This window comes from Olea europaea, unplaced genomic scaffold (assembly GCF_002742605.1).
Source record: "Olea europaea var. sylvestris unplaced genomic scaffold, O_europaea_v1 scaffold589, whole genome shotgun sequence".
In the NCBI taxonomy this organism is placed as follows: domain Eukaryota; kingdom Viridiplantae; phylum Streptophyta; class Magnoliopsida; order Lamiales; family Oleaceae; genus Olea; species Olea europaea.
In genome coordinates this window covers 78,210-98,816 of record NW_019264231.1, presented here as the reverse complement: position 1 = coordinate 98,816, position 20,607 = coordinate 78,210, and the positions used below count along the sequence as shown (strand labels likewise).

At 31.6% G+C, this 20,607-nt stretch overlaps 1 protein-coding gene and 1 long non-coding RNA gene across 3 annotated transcripts; one reads left to right on the top strand and one right to left on the bottom strand.

Annotated features, from left to right (window-relative positions):
• Positions 1 to 222: 222 nt before the first annotated feature.
• Positions 223 to 1,634, bottom strand: LOC111389424 (transcription factor MYB74-like). Its single transcript, XM_023014347.1, is given in 4 exon segments — positions 223 to 1,024; positions 1,027 to 1,049; positions 1,130 to 1,259; positions 1,386 to 1,634. Coding segments are annotated over 4 exon segments (1,035 nt in total). The 5' UTR covers positions 1,519 to 1,634; the 3' UTR covers positions 223 to 275.
• A 16,789-nt stretch (positions 1,635 to 18,423) lies between these two features.
• Positions 18,424 to 19,849, top strand: LOC111389419. Of its 2 annotated transcripts, XR_002701729.1 has the most exons (4): positions 18,425 to 18,605; positions 18,727 to 18,846; positions 19,109 to 19,435; positions 19,542 to 19,849. It is a non-coding gene; the product is annotated as an uncharacterized LOC111389419 (long non-coding RNA). The 2 variants fall into 2 exon arrangements; XR_002701728.1 differs by having other exon boundaries at positions 18,424 to 18,846.
• The last annotated feature ends 758 nt before the right edge of the window (positions 19,850 to 20,607 follow it).

Genomic DNA, 20,607 nt, shown 5'->3' with positions numbered 1-20,607 from the left:
CGATGCGCATGTTATTTAATTTACTCATTATTTTATATCTATCCATACAATAATTAGTGTCCACAACAAGAAATAATTTATGATTTTACGCCAAATAATGGAAATATCACAAGAAGCATGCAGCACAACCATGTACAGAATGAAGTTTCCTGGTTGGAAAATAGAAACAAATGCTTTTAAAAAATAAATTATACAAGAAACTAACAGAAGATTAAGTCCAAGTCAAGCACAGAGGATATGAAAAAACCTCTAATTAAGATAATTACACTGGTTTCTTAATGAAGTTGCATAAATTCATTTACGTCCATATCGAAATTCAACATGTTGCTGCCGTAACTCTCTCTCTCATCTCCATGACTTGTACTGCTGCTGTTGATATAAGTTGAATTTGGAGTTGGACTTGATGAAGGCGTTGATATATTCGACAAAATGGATTGGAAACTGAAAGTATTGCAGATATTAGATTGAAATGTTGAAGTCTGATCATCAGATGGAGGAGGATCTATGATGATGGGTTGATTGGACGGCCCATAGTAGTCGTAATTTGTGACTGTAGGTACATAATCTTCTGTCAAAAATCCACTGCTTTGCCATTCGTTCAGTGAGACATTTTGTGGGAAATTTTCACTGTCTGATTGCATCATGAGTTGGGATTGATCATCTTGAACTGGGGTTTGTAGTAATTGGCAAGGTTGGACTAATGAGGGCATCTGGTTTTGGACTTGATCATTAAAAATCTGATTTTCTTGAACATTTTTTTGTAGAGGAAAACCCTGGTTCTGGGATTGGAATGATGAGATAGAAGTAGCTAACCTTAGCAAATCAGGGTTTATAATATTCTGCATCCCTAATAATCTTGAGAAATTAAAATGGGATGCATTGTGGAGGGATGAGTTTAGAACAGTGGATAAATCAAGAAGATCCAGGCGAGGACTGTGAGTCACTGGATCAATTTCCATTCGAAGAAGCCTTTTTCTAATGTGGGTGTTCCAATAGTTTTTGATTTCATTATCTGTTCTTCCTGAAGACGAGCAGCAATTGCAGACCATCTATACAAGTGATTAAAAACTTGTCACTTTTTCAATTTCCATGTAACTTAATTAAAAGTTATACAGAACTGAATTTAAACTTGTTTCCCAATATACTATGCAGTTGAATTATTGTCTCTTCTTCTTCAAATGAAAATCTTCCCCTTTTGATATCAGGCCTTAGATAGTTAGCCCAACATAGACGGCAATTCTTTCCACACCTCTGAAGCCCTACAAAACAAAATTCAACAAAAACTGCTGATCGGCTTGAAACGCTCAACTATGCAAAACTCAAGTAGACATTTGGTACGTCAAAGTGCAAAGAATTCAAAAGAGAGAGAATGAAAAGTAAATTACCAGCACTCTTTGGAAGGTTTCGCCAGTTTCCATATCCATGTTTCTGTATAAAATCAATGAGTTTTTGATCTTCTTCAGGGGTCCAAGGGCCCTTCTTGAGTCCATTTTTATCACAACATGGTGCTCTTCCCATGGCCTGATAACTTCTGGTTGAAGGGTTCAGATAATTTATCAAAATTTCTGATCGAATTGGTGTAGATCCGTATGTGAATGTACAGGAACTTAGTATAGGTATGTATAAGGAGGGGATTAGGCTACATAGATGTCGAAGTAATTCGGTGCTGGCGACGTGTCCCCCGTTCTTAACATATGAATGTGATCTTAACTTTCTCTTACTCTCCCTAGAGGGAAAAAGTCAACCTCTTTCATTTTATGGTAGAATAAATGAAATAATTTTAGTTACACTAATTTTTATGTACGACAGAAAAAAAAAAAAAAGGTTTAAAGAAAGAACAGTGGTAAATAACATTTTACCCCTATTTGGTTTGAATTAAAATTAATAATTAATAATTAATTGTAACCACATATTTCATTGGACCAACAAATTTTTAATCACGAATTTCATCAACTTTTATAAAAAAATTTAATTTTCACCTAATAACAAGGGCTTAATGCGAGTTTAAAATCATTTTATAATTTACTTTCAACAAGTCTTTTAGTCAATTTTTTTTTAATTATGAAACTTGATCGTAAACTGTGAATGTATAAAATGTTAAGACTTAGTCCGAGTTTGATTTTGATTTTTCAAGAAGTAAATTTGTGTAGAATAATTTTTTTGAAGAATGTATAGTTAAATGTAAGAAAAAAATTATGATCTTATGTACAAAGTTATTTTATTGAAATAATGCATAATTGAAGATAAGTTTAAGAAAAATAATTTTGAAAAAAATCAAAATCAAATATAAATAGGGCTTAGTATCGAAATTTTACATTTTCTATATCTTTCTTCACATTATCCATCAAATATCATTTTCGCTCGAGGTGTATCTCCTTTCTTTCTGAATTCATATTCGCTGTCACCGATAATATAAGTCCACGTACCCCCCCCCGGGGTGGCCCTTAGACCTTCCTGATACGGATATCTCACGGCTTCTTTATCGTGTGCATGGCTTCAAAATCAAGCCGCATTATTGAGCCATGTAATGCGTTATATTATAAATAATTAATGTGCAAGTACATATTTTTTTAACATAATTGATATAGAAAAATAGCTGTTTTCTGCAATTTGTTGTTGTCAAATCTATTTTTGACAATAATCAATTACACGAAGACCAAGGACGGATGTTGGGGGGACTGAGCTGAGCTGTAGTCCCCCCCCCCCCCCCCCCCCCCCCCCCCCAAACATTCCCCCCCCCCCCCCCGGCCCAAGATATTTTTTTTTTAAAGGCATTTTTAATTTTTCTATAAAAACGGTTTTTTATGTGTAAAATTTTTTTTTCGCATATTAGCTTGGCTTGAAATTTAGTAGTCCGGTCTTGGATCCGTCCTTGATGAAGACAGATGTTTTTCTATACAAATTCTATAGAAAAAAATTTGTACTTATAGCATTGTTATATTATAAATACTATTTTGCCCCTGATTGATTTAAAATATATAAATTTATGAAATGTATGATTAAAATTAAAAATTAATTTTAAGTTAAATCTTAATCTATTTTTGTAGTTGAATCAAATAAGGACTTGGTCCCTCAACTTCGAGTACTGTAGCAATTATTGTTTCTCTTGACAAGGACAATATTGGATTGGAAGGGAAAAATCTAACCTAATACCCAAAAAAAAAAAAAAGAAAAGAAAAAAAAAGGAAAATTGTTTTGTGTTTAGCAGTTTAGGTGACTTGATACATATGATTATGTGTTCTGTTTTGGTAATTGGAAAGTTAACTTTTGTGTGAAAAGAATTTATAATAATTTAATTTTCCAATAAATAGAAATGAGCATGTGAATAAATAAATATTATTTGTGAATACATTGAAATTTATGATTAAAAATAAAATTTGATCATTCATAAATAATAAATAAATTTTGCCAAAAAGATACTTAGGTCGAATCTCCTCCTAATAGACGAAACTACTTCAAGTTTTTTTGAATAATGATATTTAACCACACTGAGGTTGCAAGCCCGGTTGAGGTGGTTTTAACGTGACGTTAATTAATAGGTAGAATTAAATAACTCGTTTAATTCCATTTTTCATTTAATCTATCATCTAAAGTTACTTAGATTGGGATTACAACTCCAGTAAAGCTACATAGCATTACTCTTCTTCTTTCTTTTTTATTTATTTTTATTTTTTTTAGAATAACTGCTATCAAGGCTACGACATATTTTTCCTTCTTTATCTGTTTTATTAGGAAACCGGCCGATAGTGTATATATATAGAGAGAGAACTTAAGGTGGTAATTTCTTCTTTTTCTCTCTTCTTTTTTAGCTTTTAATTTTAGTGCGTGGATCAGCATTAGATATGCTAAACTTTGCTTAGACGACTGCATTATATATACATAATATATGTTCAGTTATCAAAAACAATAATTTTATGATACTTAAAACTGTGAAAAGAAATACTATATATGATAAACAATAAGGAATTTGCTAGTCTTGGATAATTGTGACAAACAACCAAATAGTGATCGAATATTGGTAATTGTAATTTTACACTTATTCGAATCATCTAAAGTGGACGTTTTAGAATACTTTTATCGATTTGATAATTAATTCTACTTGAATATTAATAGTTTTAGGAGAAATTCGATGTTGAATAGCTTGTGAAGAAATGGAACAGAAAATCTAAACCTCTCATTTTTAGGAGAAATTCTACTTGCACATCTCTCACAATTTTCCCCTAATGAAATACGATCTTATGATCTTCTCGATGATCTCAACCTCTCAAGAGATGCCTCTTCAATCGTTAAATCTCTCCTGGATCCACACTTCCATTTGAATCTTCCACACATTTCCATAAATTCATCATATGTCAACAACATGAACAAATTTAGGGCATTGACCGAGATTCCACCTGGGATGGAACTTCAACTACGAACCAACAAAACATTGTCACTAAAGCTTCTTTTTCGTAAATACGTATAAAACTATTGTTTCCTTGAATTATTCAATTAATTAATGACAGCTTTATTATATGATATGTCTGTGCATATCATCAACTCCAAAATAACGTGTAAAAGTGTCTAATTCTCGCCCACCTTTACATTACATACTATTAAATATATATTTTGTAGGGTTCTTTCGGATACATGGCATCTTTTCCATTTTAACTAAACTTAAAACAAATATACATCCCTAATACAAAAGGATTAAGAGTAATCCGTAATCTTAGACTAATGTCCCCATGCTTGTTGTCAAGAAGACAACAGTATAATTCCATTATTGAAATCAAGCTTAATCAGTAGATTATTTATTCTTTAATAAGCAAATATTTGTTGAAAATCTGAAGTTTGCTTGAAATTAAAAAACAGATTAAGTTGCTTAAATTTCAAAGTTGACCAATGGACCTATAAATTTTTAGGTGGATTATGTGTTAGTTTTTGTTGTGAGCTGTTGGTTTACTCCAACAAACATTGAATAACTAATTACTTTTATCAATTGTTTTTACTTATAATTAGATTATGAGATGTTTTTAGATATCGAGATCCAAGGAATGTGTGGATAGTATGCCAGGTTGCTATTCTAAGCAATTGGATATACGCACATACGTATATATCTGTTTAAGGCATGCAATATATTGCGTCTTTGTATTTGAAAAGAATTTATAAACTCAAAATATATGTAACTTATTATTGACGGTCAACATAAAATCCTATAGAGATAAAGTCCTTGTCTTGTCTCAATTATTTTTAAAATACTTTTTTTTCTCTTATTTTCAATTATATATTTTTCAATAAAAAAATATTATAAGCAATTCAAAAAAATTTCTTATTTTTTAATTACACATTCTCCATCACAATATTATTCCCAAATGCATTTAGGAAAAATATGGGGCTTAAATAGGTTCTAAGAATAATTGTCTATATTTTATGCAATCCTACGGAATATTCTTTTTGTTGAATGCATTTTATTATTCGAAAATCGGGATATGTATATTTCGGGTCGTATGTGCAAATAGGTTTAAGGGCTCGTTTGGCATAGTTTTTATTTTTGTTTTTGCTTTTGCTTCTTATAGAAGATCTTTTGGAGGAAACTATCTTAATTTTCGTTTGAAAACTAAAATTTAAAAATGCTTTCTATTCTGAAAGTGCTTTTAGTGGAAGTTGCATTGAACCAGCTTTCTCTTAAAACTCTTTTAACTACCAAAAGCATTTTAACAAGATTAACCAAACGGGTTCAAAAGTAGTTTTTGAATCTCAAAAACTCTTTTTGACTTTTCAAAAGTCATTTCAAACGGCCTTAACTCTACTCAAAATAAATTGTTAGACAACTTAAGATTATTGTTTGGCAATTTAAGCATAATTTGGCTTGAAAGTAGGAATTTGAGAATTACAATGCATTAGAGTTCACAACTTTCATAACTGATTTCTCCTCTAAAAATTACTTTCGCACTTTGTTAAAAGACGTAGTAATAATTTAATTAGAATCATAGTTAATTTTGCATCTTAAAATGTTAATATTTGGAGTAGAAATTCCTGAATACTATCATATCTAGCTAATGCTAAAATTGTATTTGCAAATCTCTCACAAATAATTACCCTAACGAAGTACGAAGTTATAAATATCGGTAATCTCCACTTATCAAGAGATGGCCTATTCCATCGATAAACCTCTCACCATCTTGTTTAACTGGATCCACACATCCATTTCAATCTTCCACACATTTCCAAAAATTCATCTTATGTCAACATGAACAAATTTTAGGCATTGATGGTGGGAATATTCTTATTGTAAATCATCATTTACAAGTTCTTTTAAAGATTAATGAGACGGTAAAAAGAAAATGGGAAACTTTTTTTTTATTTGATTAGTGAAATTTAGACTCAATCAAACCTCACAACCTCATCCGTTGGTAAAAAATCTGTAAATTTTAATGTACATGTATCACAACTGTTGCGTTGATTGAGATGCACCAGAAATGGAACTTCAAGTATGAACAACAAAAACATTATCACATCTGTAAATATGTATAGAACTATTGTCTCTTTGAATTACTCAAGTAATTGATAACAACGTTATTAGATAATTAGGACACAATAACCCAAATTAAACCTTAATGACAACGTGATTAGATAATTAGGACACGCGTTAGCATATGACTGTGTACATATCATGACCTCCAGAATCACGTGTAAAAGTGTCTCGTTCTCTCCTTCCTTTACCTCACATGGAATTAAATATAATTTTTTCAGTCAATTATTATTATATTTGTTTAGTAAGATATGGTCTAGGTTCTTTCGGGATACATGGCAACTTTTCGATATTAACTAAACTTAAACAAATATATATCCCTAATACAAAAAGATTAAGATTGGTCCGTAATCTTAAGCAAATGTGCCCATGCTTGTTGTCAGGAAGATAACAGTATAATTCCATTACTGAAATCAAGGTTAATTAATCGGCAGAAAAGCATATTATTATTCACAGGGCTGACCCTAATATTTTGGGGGGCGAATAATTCCATAGTTACAAGGACTTATTGACAAAAATGATACATATGTTGTATTGACATCATTTGTATGGTGTAATTTCTATATTTGTTGTCTCAAAAATCAATGAAAATTTGTCAAGTGTTTCTCTGTAAAAATTCTCTCAATTTTTTTCATACTTGTGGCAAAACTGTTTGGGGGTTTTATGCCAATTTTAAATTCGGGGCCCTATTAAAGAAAAATCATCGCTTTCTTACCTGAGTCTTCTTATTAAGAGTTTTAATATAATCATGAATAATCTAATAGAGACAACTACGAACCAAAATTTGAAAAGGAAAATAACAAGATGTCAAAATTCAACATGCAATACAAATTATAAGTGAAGTTTGACATATAGGATTATAATGCAATGATAAAGGGGTGTGTTCATTTCTTTTATTATTTTCTTACTGTAACTATTTAAAACAAAATTGAATATGTATTTGAGTGATTTATGTATAAAATTGGAGAATGATGACTGCGAAAGATAGTATAACAAAATAATGAAAATGACGATAATAACAGTCTATAAACTTTGTAGTATATGTTTTGAAGATAAAAAAGAAATTGAAAAACCTGTAAGGTTGTAATAATCGCAGTGATACCAACCCAATCTGTTAAAATGGATCTACAAAAGTTTAATTCAACGCAAGATAATTTATTTCTTGTTGGGTTAAAAAATTATGGTGGATTATTATTAGACGTGGAATTTGAAGAGACAAAGAGACCTTTTTGTTTGGTTAATAAAAAGAAAATGGATGTTTGGAAGATAAATTGTCAAATCACTTATAGACAGAGAGCAATGTTTATGATATATTTATATGATAAATAAGTGTAAGTGATAAGTTTTATGTCATTGACATGTTTTTCTAAAGATTTTTATATTTTCAATTTTTAATAACTCTTGTATTTGCATATTGATAATTCTAATTTAAATATAATTTTGTTTTTCTTCAATCAATTAACCTTACTTAATTTGGAGTCCTCATCAAAATAGGGCCTTAGGCGAGATCGCTTATCCCACCTATAGTCAGGGCGCTACTGATTATTCATGAATAAGCAAATATTTGTTGAAAATCTGAAGTTTGCTTGAAATAAATACCAGATTAAGTTGCTTAAGTTCCAAAGTTGACCAACAGACGTATAATTTTATTAGGTGGATTGTGTTAGTTTTTGCTGTGAGCTGTTGGTTTACTCCAACAAACATTGAAAGTACTTTTATCAATTGTTTATAATAATACATAAAACGAAGGATATACGCACATATGTTTGTTTAAGGCATGCAATATATTGCATCTTTCATTGGTGAATATTATAATCTTGGATAGTAAGAGGACACCTGGCAATTCAAGATGTTTCCAAAAAAAGATTTTTCAATGTTCGGTGAAAATTAAAATCTAAATATTAATTTAAGTCAAAGTCAAAAATTAATTTAATCATATAATTCATGGGACATACAACGTTTCAACCACATTTTTCATCAACTTTTATTAAATTAAATTAATTAAAATTCTATTTTTAATTTCTACCAAACTCGGGCTTTCAACGTACGGGGATCAAGGACACGTATTAAGTTCATGGAAAAAAACATTTGAAAATGTGGAGGGGAAGCATTTATATTTCTGCGATTATAAATTTGTTAATTAAAATAATATTCAAGTGTTCTTAAATCCTACATGACACACATTATATATTAGGAGAGATTTCTCCTAAATGTCTATAGTTTTTGCTTTGTTTAAAAGAGTGAGTCTATTCCAATAATTATAAAAGAGAGTTTATTGTTATTTTGATTTCCTTATAGTAAACATAAGTTGTAATCCTTTTGTCATCATGAAATCCTTTCAGTTTTCAAGTGAATTTTTGTTCATCAATTTTTCCTTTTCATTCTCATTTCTACTTTAGTTACATTTTGAGCTATAACTTCCTAATAAGATGTTCATGTTACATAGATCGTTCAAAATTATTTTTCCTTTGAGAAATTGTGATTTGTGCATAGAAACTATAATTTACAAAATTTAAAAAATATAAGTCAAGCATAAATTAAGCTCTTGTTTGGTTTATCTAAAGTTGCGATTTTTGGTAAACTTTGATAAACATTGACAAAATATATGGTTGACAAATTGAGAAAAATCGTCAATCACATGAAATTTGTAGTTAAAAATGAGTTCGAAAAAATAAATTTCAAAAAGTAGAGATCAAACAAGGGCTAAAAATGAGTTCACAAAACTATCATTTGAAAAATTACATCAAAGACGATGTCCTAAAAATTATATAATGTCAACATTTGCATTATACCAATTTAACATATGATCTTTAAAATGTTAGTTTACAAATAATGTTGTCTCAGGTCATGAAAATGCAAAACGTGCTAGTATAATCGTAATGATTCCATTGTCATTTCAATACTAAGATCGTTACGGGTCAAAATGCCTACAAAACTTTATTTGATCAATGCATACACCCGAAAATGTTATAAAGATACTCGATAAGCTCAAAAATGCTTGTATTAATATGGCCTCGCAATTTGAATGTGTCGAGTTGTTATTATATACTGTGTTTAATGAGACTACATATATCAAGCCAAGGCTGCCAAGTCCTATCTTATTCTATTAATTATTTAATTACTTAAATTGAATATGTAAGTTATGATTATTTATGCAGGAAAATTGCAGTCGAGGTACCAAACCTTTCATTTATTAGCAGACTTTGCCCAAACATTTCATTTGTGCACCGGAGGTACCAAACCTTTCAAAAATTCGCACCTGAAGTCCAAATGGATGGAAACAGTTAATAAATCCGTTAGTTGACCTAGAGTCAACATTTTGACCAAATTTTGACTGCATTTTAGAGGGTAAAAATGTAACATTAGGTTTTTATATGAAAGAATTAAAATAATTAAATTAAAAAAAACAAAAAAATGAAATAAAATTAGTCATCTTCTTTCGACCCACCCATCTTCCCCTTGCCTTCACCTAACCCTATCAAATCAACCAAAATCCAACCCACATCCACCTCCACTGCGTTGGTGACCACCAATCACCTCCACGACCATCGAGCCGGAAACGCCACCAATGCCACGGCAAATAATTTCCTCCTACATCATTGTTTCAAACAAATACACCACATCCTCACAAATTGAGCAAAATGGCAATCATTGGAAATCTGCCATCACCAGATCCACCAGCTTAAACGACCAAAAATGCAAACACGCAACAGTTTCAACGGACATTTTCCTGTCCTCTCCTGCATTTCGTTCTGGTATATCCTCTATATAAGACTCCAAAATGATGGTATAAATCTTCCACTCTTTGTTGAACTCACAGATAGACATTACAGATCGATAATTATTCAGCTTATTCTCCCTACCCACAACGCGAAAACTCTGTATATGCTTCTCATCATTTGCAAAATTCGCCAATCAATAATTGCATAAATTCTGTGCAAGTGTAGGGTATCAATTGGAGAATCAATGCCGAGAGGGGTTGAGCAGTGGGCAAAGTTTTTGTGCTCGCGTTTCTAAGTTCTTAAAACTTGTAGCGCAGAAGTGGTGAGTCGATTAACAAGATTGTACAGAATTGAAGGATAGGAACTGAAGATGGCCTTATTATACAGAAATGGATAGAGAAATTTACACATTTACAAGCTGGTTTTATTTAAAATGGTGAATGGAAGAGGAAATTATTTTCCATGGTGTTTTGGTGGTGATTTCCAGCGATGGGGTGAGTGCCAGTGCTGGTTCCGGTTTTGGCTTTGGCTTTGGCTTTGGGGGATGGGTGTGTGCAGGATATGTGGAGAAGATGAAGCTTATTTGTATTTTAGGTTTTTATTTTAATTGTTTTTTTTATAGAAAATATAATTTTACCATTTTTATCCTTTAAAATGCAGTAAAATTTGGTCAAAATGTTGACTCTAGGTCAACTAACGGATTTACTAATTGTTTTCATCCATTTGGACTTCGGGTGCGAATTTTTGAAAGATTTGGTACCTCCGGTGGTACAAATGAAAAGTTTGAGTAAAGTTTGCTAATAAACGAAAGGTTCGGTACCTTGGCCGCAATTTTCCATTATTTATGCACCAATCACATTTTTTCTTCAACAGATTCACAATCGGATAGCCACATACATAAATTAATGGGCCTGCCTAACCAATCGTGGGCTGTGGACAGATTTGGGAGGTATTCAGTTTTGGTCTAATTGTTGTATATGCATATATAGTAGGTGAATCTAGTGAAAGTGATTTTCGATGTTCAATTGGGGAGCTGAATGCCAAATTGCAAATTTTATGCATAATTATATTCCTTTTTAACCAATAACTTGTACTTGTGAATATGATAAAATTATAATTTATTGATGCAAAATACCAAATAGAGTTTCGATTTATCGAAATAAAGATACGAGCATATACAAATTGTGATTTAATGTAACGTATAATATGCAGAAATTAGAAAGAGATAAAATGAACTCCTTAAGACAAATTTCGTCCACTACACTAATGCTAAGAGGATAAAAGGGACGCATGTCTTTCAAGATACAAAGCTTCCTCCAAAATTAAAATAACACAATATTAATTTTGTCGAACGAATCAAAGCTTGACAGTCTACTACTAAATTGGATGATATCAAATACTAAAAATATCAAACAAAAAAAACTCAAAAATTATTTTTGAAATTATTTTGATAGAAATTGGAGAGGGAAGGAATTCTAAATCCTTTATCTGCAATTGATTTGGAGTGGAAAAAAATGAAATGAATTCAATTTATAGATTCAATGTCTCTTTTGCAAACAGGTGCACTTTTTGACATATATTAATCTGAAGCATTAAATTACACATTTTTCAAATGAATAATACTATTTAACACCAATGGTGTTTATCACCAGTTTAGATGGTAGTACTAGTGACATTAAATTATAGATTTAATTAAATACAACGAATAATGACTCATTTAATAAGACATAATATGTTCACATTTAGACCGATGTTCAACACTATTGGTGATAGATCGCATTATTTTTTCAGATTGAGATATGATCGACAATTGAGATCACACCCTTCATCAAAGTTCATAACTTATCGTTATGCTTCTAGTTAAATGGTTGCACATAATCTAAAAAATCATGGTTCTTCGATAAGCACTTTCTACGTTAAGAAAAGTCAGGTAATTAGTCACTTACCAATTGAAGTCTTTTTCAATTCACGGCTACTCAAATTATAAAATCACATATATTAACATAACTCGGATTCGTGTTCTCAAATGGGATGATTCCGTATTCCTGCAACAACTCTCTCTTTCTTTTCTTTTTTTCCTCCAACATCACAGTTCACGAAAGTATTATTTGAATTACGCAATATAGTTATTCAACCTTCAATGTTACCTTTAGTCCATGCAGACCTGATTTCTATGGCAGGAATAGATGCGTCATGAAGAGAGGATGCTAGGACAGGTGGTCCGCTATCATGGGAACCACCACCATCACCGAAAAACGAGTTTGTCGATCGCTGTTTTGAAAAAATGCTCTATATTTTGATTTTCTTGGTTGTTTGTTGTTATATGAATAAGGTTAGACACATCTACATGAGCTTCAGCGATTTGTGGGGTATGATTAACATGGGCATCAATGGAGTTGGACGAATTTGGAAGAAAGTCAGGGCAGTTTTAGATGATTGGGAAATTCATGTTGGCCGGAAATTTGCACTTGAGGTCCTCAATATTCTTTGGTCACGTGTTTTGGTCCTCAAGTTTGAAGTAGAATCATTTTGGTAACTTCAGTTACCATTAGTGCAACCGCCCGAAAGTTCAATAACCGTTACTGAAAGTTTTAAATTTTAGAGACCGTTTTGTAATTTTTTGTTAAGTTCAGTGATCGTTTCTGAAATTAACCCGTGTAACAAGTTATTAAGAAGAATAGATAGCAGTAAGAAATGACTAAAATCACTTTCTAGTCACGTTAAGTAATACGTACAGTGACCTAAAATGCAGTGCATTAAGGGTTTATTTGAACTCCATTTTTTCAAAAAAATATTACTCTGTGATGGTGATTTTTTTGAAGAAAGTATAGTTAAAAAATTGAAAAAAATTTTAAATTTACGTGTAAAATTATTTTATTAGGAACATAATTTTCAACCCTCTGTTTAGTTCCGTGAACATAAATAGTTCCAATGGATGAAATTTTTTCAAGTTTCAAGTAGAGGCATAATCCTTATTGTTGTGTTACTGAAAAGAACTAAACATTCAATGTTCTCGGAGAATAATATTGTATATACACTCCCAAACCCACAAGCGTAATTTAATTCAAAGCTAATTAGCAAATAAAAATCAAGCTTTCTTCATTCCCAGAAGTCAACAATGGGAAGGAATTTTATTCACAGTTGTAAAAAAAATTATTCCTTTAATCAACAATTTTCATTAAAAACAAAGTCAAACGAATACCAAAATATTTAAAATTTCAAATATTTTTCAGGTGAAAAATTATATTAATCAAGCACATTTAATTAACAATTTCGAGTAAAACAAGTTATAGGTAATTCAATTTTCAAATATGAGTGGGCGCGGTCCGATTTGGTCTGGTTCCATAGGGAACCAAACCGAACCGAATACCAATGAAAATTTTAGAAATAGAACCATTGGTGCCACAGTTAGCTATGAAACCGAACCGGAACCGAACCAATCGGTTTCGATTCGGTCCAATTTGGTTCTTTACATTGAAAATGTCTAAATAAAATGTTTACTAATAAAAAAATCTAAAGATGCTACCAACGTGATATTTTTAACAAAATATAGAAGAACCGAATATACTATTCAACGATTAAAAGAAAATTAAGTATACAAATTTAAAAACAATATCCAAATAATATAAGTTACTATCACTAAGCAATCATCAACTTATATAAATTGCATAGTACTCCAATGATTAAACAAACTTCCATCAAAATCAAAAATCCTATATTGAATTAGATATCCTTTAAAAATTTATTGCAACTTCTAGTTTTATTGGTTATAATTTGTAGAAATTTAGATGAAAAGTTTCGATCAGATCAATTATTAAGTAATCAAAGTGAAAACAAAATAAAAATTTTGCATCTTAGAAATGAAATTTTATATTGTAAATAAATTTATTTAGGTATAGATTTATCCAATATTATAATTTGGCTTGAGAATTAATTAAACAAAGAATTATAAGAGGGAATGAAAGAATTAAAGAGAAAAAGGAAAGTGTTGGAGTCTAAAATTAAGAAGGAACCCGATCATTTTTATAAAAGTGTTGGAGATTGAGTCATATATTTTACCAAAAATAAAAAATCCTATGAGAACCGTCTGGTTCCTAACGGTTCCCATACTAGAACCGGGAGCCGGATCAAAACCGATCAGTTCTTAATAATTTGTCTCGAAATCAAATTGTTTTTTATAAAATTTGAAATCGAACCTACTGGTTCTAAACGGTTCCGATTCAGTTTCGAAAAATAATGCCCACTCCTATTTTTCAGGAATTCGTTTTCTTTCATCCAAATTCCATCCTTCAAATCAAATGGACTCTCAGTAAATTTGCCTATGTTGATAAATTGAAGGAGAGGACATAGAAACACAAATTTTTATTATGCTAAAATAATTTTTATTAATTTTGACTTAGACTATAGAAAGTCGATATTTGGGACCCACCGACTTACAAAGCCCACAGATTTATTATTATTATTATTATTATTATTATTATTATTATTATTATTATTATTATTATTATTGGGTTAATTTCACAAACGGTCACTGAACTTACAGAAAAATTACAAAATGATCACTGAAGTTTAAAATTTTCAGTAACTGTCACTTAAGTATTGGGACGCTTTCAAAAATGATCACTAAAATTTAAAAAATTTTGAGCTACTTTTGCGGCAATTTTTCGACCACTTCCAACCACCGATACCACCAGATTTTGATACTGTTGGAAAGCCTACAATGTTATTTTCAATTACAACAAAAAATCTCCCCCAAACTCCAAAGGATTCAGCCAGAATAAACCCACAAAGTTGGCTATACAAAAAGGCAAAAATCTGCCCAAATTTTCAAAATTTTGGTGGACTTTTACGGCGATTTTTTGACAACTTCCGACCACCAAAGTAGCCAAATTTTGATACCGTTGGAAAGTTCACAATGTCCTCTTTAATTAGCATCCAAAATCTCCCCAAAACTCCAAAATATTCGGCCGGAATAAACTCACAAAGTTTGCATCCCAGATTTTCATCTTTTTGGGATGCCGACTTTGCGGGTTTATTTTGGCTGAATTCTTTAGAGTTTGGGAGAGATTTTGGATGGCAATTGAAGAGGACATTGTGAGCTTTCCAACGGTATCAAAATTTGACGGTCTTGGTGGTCAAAAGTCGCTGGAAAATTGCTGTAAAAGTTGCCCAAAAATCTAAAAATCTGGGCAGATTTTCAGATTTTTTGGGGCGACTATTGTGGTGATTTTCCAGTCGAGTTCCTTGGTGTTACGGAGAGATTTTGAGTGGTAATTGAAGAGGACGTTATGGACTTTCCAACGGTATCAAAATTCGATGGTATCAGTGGTTGGAAGTAACCGAAAAATTGCCGCAAATGTAACCAAAAATACTAAAAAAGTGTTTTTCAACTTCAGTGACTGTTTCAGAAACTTTTTAAACTTCAGTGACCATTTTTGAAAGTGTCACAATACTTAAATGACCGTTACTGAAAGTTTTAAATTTCAGTGACCGTTTTGTAATTTTTCTGTAAGTTCAGTGACCGTTTGTGAAATTAACCCTATTATTATTATTATTATTATTATTATTATTATTATTATTATTATTATTATTATTATTTTGTAAATTTAATTCAAGTGAAGTTAACTTGAAATTATATCTCAAAATCAACTACAATAACAGACAAAAAATTTGTGTGCTAAGGCATAACTCCATATTTTTAGATTCTGTTTGTCTCCCATTATGGAAAAGAAATTATAGAGTTTTGAATTTTATTTTTTGAAAAATGTGTGGTTTAAATATAATTTTTTTATTGATTTGTGTGTAAAATATTTTATTATGTGAATATATAATTAAAAAAAAATTATTGTAGCAAATAATTTAATTTGTTAAAGAATATCAAACATGCTAATAATATCAAAAGGAGGAACGCACGTTAATCACGGTTTGACCCATATTTTCCAATTCCAATTCGTGAGCTAAATTAATAAATAATCGCCACAGGTGCCTCACCCCCACCGGTCCACCCCATTGCCAACAAAGAACTCAAACATAACACAACCTCAAAATCAAACACTCTCTCGGCACGATGCCGTTTTCACTCTCAGGCGACGGAAATTCACATGGAACTCTCCGATGAGAAGTCATCGAATGCCAAGGTTTGGGGCATATTCAAGCTTCCATTCCGAATCCAACACTCCATTACGACATCGTCTTCTTCTGGTTTTACTCATCATAATCAGCAGCAACAGAGTTACGATAATCATAATAATATTAGTGATAATTCACAGGTGGAAGGCTAAAGGCTCATGGTTCCAGCTCAGTTTCTTCTATTACCAGATCTCTGCTCCTAGGGACGGAGCCATGAATTTAAGTTATGGGAGACAAAAATTTAATGTACAAAATACCTACTTTGTGCTTACATAGTTTGTTGCCGACAATGTGAACGGATAATTAGATGAATTGTTAAACTTGTTTCGATACTTTAAAACAAACTAATCAAATGCATACTTAGTGCTTACATAGTTTTTTGTCGACAATGTGAACGGGTAATTAGATGAATTGTTAAATTTGTTTCGATACGTTAAAAACAAACTAGTCAAATGTCTCTAAACAAATTTGAACAGAAAATTCATTAAAAACTAAAGGTTTGCAACAATTAAAAATCATAAATGTAATGTATAAAACCATAAACATAACATAATTAAAAAATCATAACATAACCAAGTATAAAATAAGAAACTGATTTTACAAATTGTGGTGGGTTGGTTAATGGTTGGTGGGCCAGTGAACTAAAATTAAAATATTTCAATATTTTTTTTTTGACTTTTACTGGACATGGGCTTGGGCATTACTGGGCTACAACCCAATAGTGCCATCCCTTCCCTCCGTCTCTGTCTGCTTCCCTCACGATGTCGTCTTAAGCTCAATCCTTCTAGCAAGCTCTACTTTCCTTGTAACACCTCTTTCTTCTTCGTCTGTTATTTTATGAAAATTCATCTTTAATTGTTTTTATTGTACATGTAGGTATTCGATATACACTATACTTAGGCCGTCCAGTGCTGCCCCAAAAACTGTACCATTTTGCACTAAATCTTGTATCAAATTAAAATTTATTTCCAATGCTAAAACTTATACCAAATGAAGAGTTTTAATCATTTTCTTTTCATTTTTTATTCTTAATAATTTATTTATTTAAAAATATATTTATTTATTTACTTTACAAATACATAAATTACTAAATAAATAATTATGTTAAATTAAAAAAAATTACATTCATTAGTAAAATTAAAAAACATAGTACAATTAGTAAAAACACTATAAAAATGAAAATATTAAATCAAATAATAATAATAATAGTAGTAGTAGTAGTAGTAATTTATTATTATTGTATTAAAAAAATATATAATGATACAAATACCCTTCATCAGTTATTTGGCAAATGGGAAAAGGGCAAATTTGTCTTTGCACATTTGGTACAAGATGGTGCACAAACTTCAGTGTCAAGCTTTTGCACCACCAAAATTTGGTATTTTGGCCTAGTATTGGAGATGCCCCATTAAAATCAAATTTGTTTGACAAAACGGTTTATTTACTTGAATTAATCTTGGTTTGTGTATGCTGTTGACAAGGACAGGTTCAATTTATATGCTTTCCGTATGAGCTACACACGGATGAGTATAAATATATTTGCTATTGCCATTGGTTAATGGCTAAATGTTTTGAAGAGTTTTTTAGTGACAAGTGCTACAAAGAGAGAATTTTTACTGGGGATGATATTGAGTAGATCTAAAATGCTATAAAGAACTCGGCATAAACTTTTTTAATCAGTGTGAATGCCATATAAACAATGTAAAGAGCCTTTTTACGAACCATTGCTATGAAAATTGGCCCTAAAGTGAAGTTCTAATGGTAACGAATGGCTGATCCCACCGACCAGAGGTTACAGATGCACCATTGAGAACGATGATTTGTCAAGGAAATTAAAAGCATTTGACATTATTCTTTTGATATTTACTATCAGGCTTCTAACATCATTTATCTCAATAGGGTCTATTGTTTTGTTCCAGTTAATTTTTCAGGCAATCTATTCTCAATTATTCTCTCCCTCCCCTCCCTAGATTGATTTTTATGTTTTTTGGAGTAAGTTTACATCCTGTCACTATTAACATCCTCATTTGCTAAATATTTCCTTGGAAAATCCCTCTGTTTATGCGAATAAATTTCTGGTCTTGTTTTATTGTTTCCAGATGAACCTACTTTCTCGTTGTTTCTTGTATCTGATTAGTCTAGTTTACTGATGTTGCTTCAGTTCCAAACACAGCACCAAAAAGCTGTTTAATGCAACCTCCTGGGGGTAGTTCTCGCTCCTGGCAAGAGTATTATAGCAACTGGTAATATTTATGTGTTGATTTCTGCACTTCCCTTTCTTTCACAATAATTTAGGGCGCTTAAGGATGCGTTTGTGTATTTCTTATTTCTTGCTCTGGTCCTGGTGTTGGATGAATCTACTAGTATTCAAGTTTGTAAAGCCTCCAGAGAACAATGAAAAGCCAACAGATCAGAAAGGCAAAGTGAAGTTTAAAATCATGAGCCTAAAGATGAATGGACCGATGGACTACATAGCAGAACTGGGTTGTCACTTTCTTCTCCTGATAGCTTTATTTCTGTGCACCTATCTTGAAAATAATTTTGTGCTGCTGGCTATGTGCTCATACTCTTTTAGTTTGTGCTTCAATTGTAATAATTATGTTTATTGGTCTTGTTAATATAGTGACTGCATATATTATTGAAAATAATTGCATTATCAAGGCTCTGGGAAATGTGATTTGTCTAAGAAAGTCTCTTTGAACTTTCTCCTGATTGTTTCTAATCATTTCATGTTGTCTTGGAACAGTTTGATGAGCAGAAGGATGAAGTGGCTGTGGAACAGATACTTCGGGTTGTATTTCTAGATGTGGAACGTCCTAGCCCATTAAGTAACGATTCTAGACAGTGGTTCCTACAACATATACTGCATTTGCTGAACTGCTTTGAAGCTTCATCTTTTGCATGCATTTTTACATTGAAAATGTTGATTTGTGAGATTATCTGCCTGCTGAATCTTTGAAGGCTCTAGAAAAACTGAAGCGGCAGTTGGCTGAAGCTGAGGCTGAATTGGAGGCTCGCAAGAAGCCTCTAGAAGACGCCATTTATTGGTAAAGGACGTGTCATTTATGAATGGGTATGATATCTTTTGATACTTTAGAAACTTTTCTCTTGTAAGATTTTCATTCTCTTCTCTGTTTAGTATTTATTCCTGTCTTTCTTTTCCAAATTCTGTTTTTCAGAAAGAAAAAAGAGAAAGATATCTAGCACGTCAACAAGTTGAAGGGACAGACTCTGTATGACTGTAGGTTTGTTGTTCTCCTGCTGCTGGAAATTTCTATTCTGGGCTTTAGATGAGTATAATGAACTTTTTGTATCAATGAACACTTTGTTACAAGTGTTGGTAGGAGATATTTGACTGTCAACGGGACAACTGAGTAAAAACTGTAATTTTTAGGTGATGAGTTTGGCCTGTTGCCACATTTATGTAGATATTATGATTTTGCTTCTTTAAGCGTGGAAAAAAATTATATATTTCGGGTTTCTTTTAGTTATGGCTTGCATTTCTTCATCTCTGTTAGTGTTGTTTGAACTTGTGGCCAAATTTATTTTGGTTTCCATGTTGCGTATCTTGAAGAGAATCAAGAAGAAAAATGGTATTATCATTCTCTTGTTAGAAAATTCGATTGCACATTGATGATTCCAATCTAGAGTTTTTTACTACTACACCTGGGGTTCATCACGCATTATCTCAGGGATCGAAAAATTTACTAACGGACCTTCCATTTTTGTTTCGGGAAAAGGCTCTAATGAGACCAGCTCCTCGAAGTCCATTCATGAGGTTGGAAGGAGCCGGAAGGTGCAGTGCTCCCACCATACTCAAAATAAAACAAGGATAAAGATTATCTAAGCTGAAAGGTAAATAAGTATGAGAAGTAGGAAAAGGAAGAGATGAAAATTAGAATAGATAGATAAATAATGAAGACTACAAGAAAGTTTTACAACTTTTTGAGCAGTAACGATTGAAGAGAAAGATTAAGCATAAAATAAGTATTGCAAAAAGCACGATATTGAAATCTGTGGTCATCATAGTGATTCATTCTATTTTTAGAAAAATGTTCTAAAACCTGCTATGGAACCATTGAGCCAGGGCCGTAATAGTGACTCTTTGAGAAGATAAATATAAGAAAAAAGATTTGTCTCGATTCTATCTATATCTTTCGACATCTCATCTATATAATATGATAATAGTTGGTGGAGGATCCTTGTGTATAGTGGTATAGATCTTTGTTTATTACTAGGAAGGTG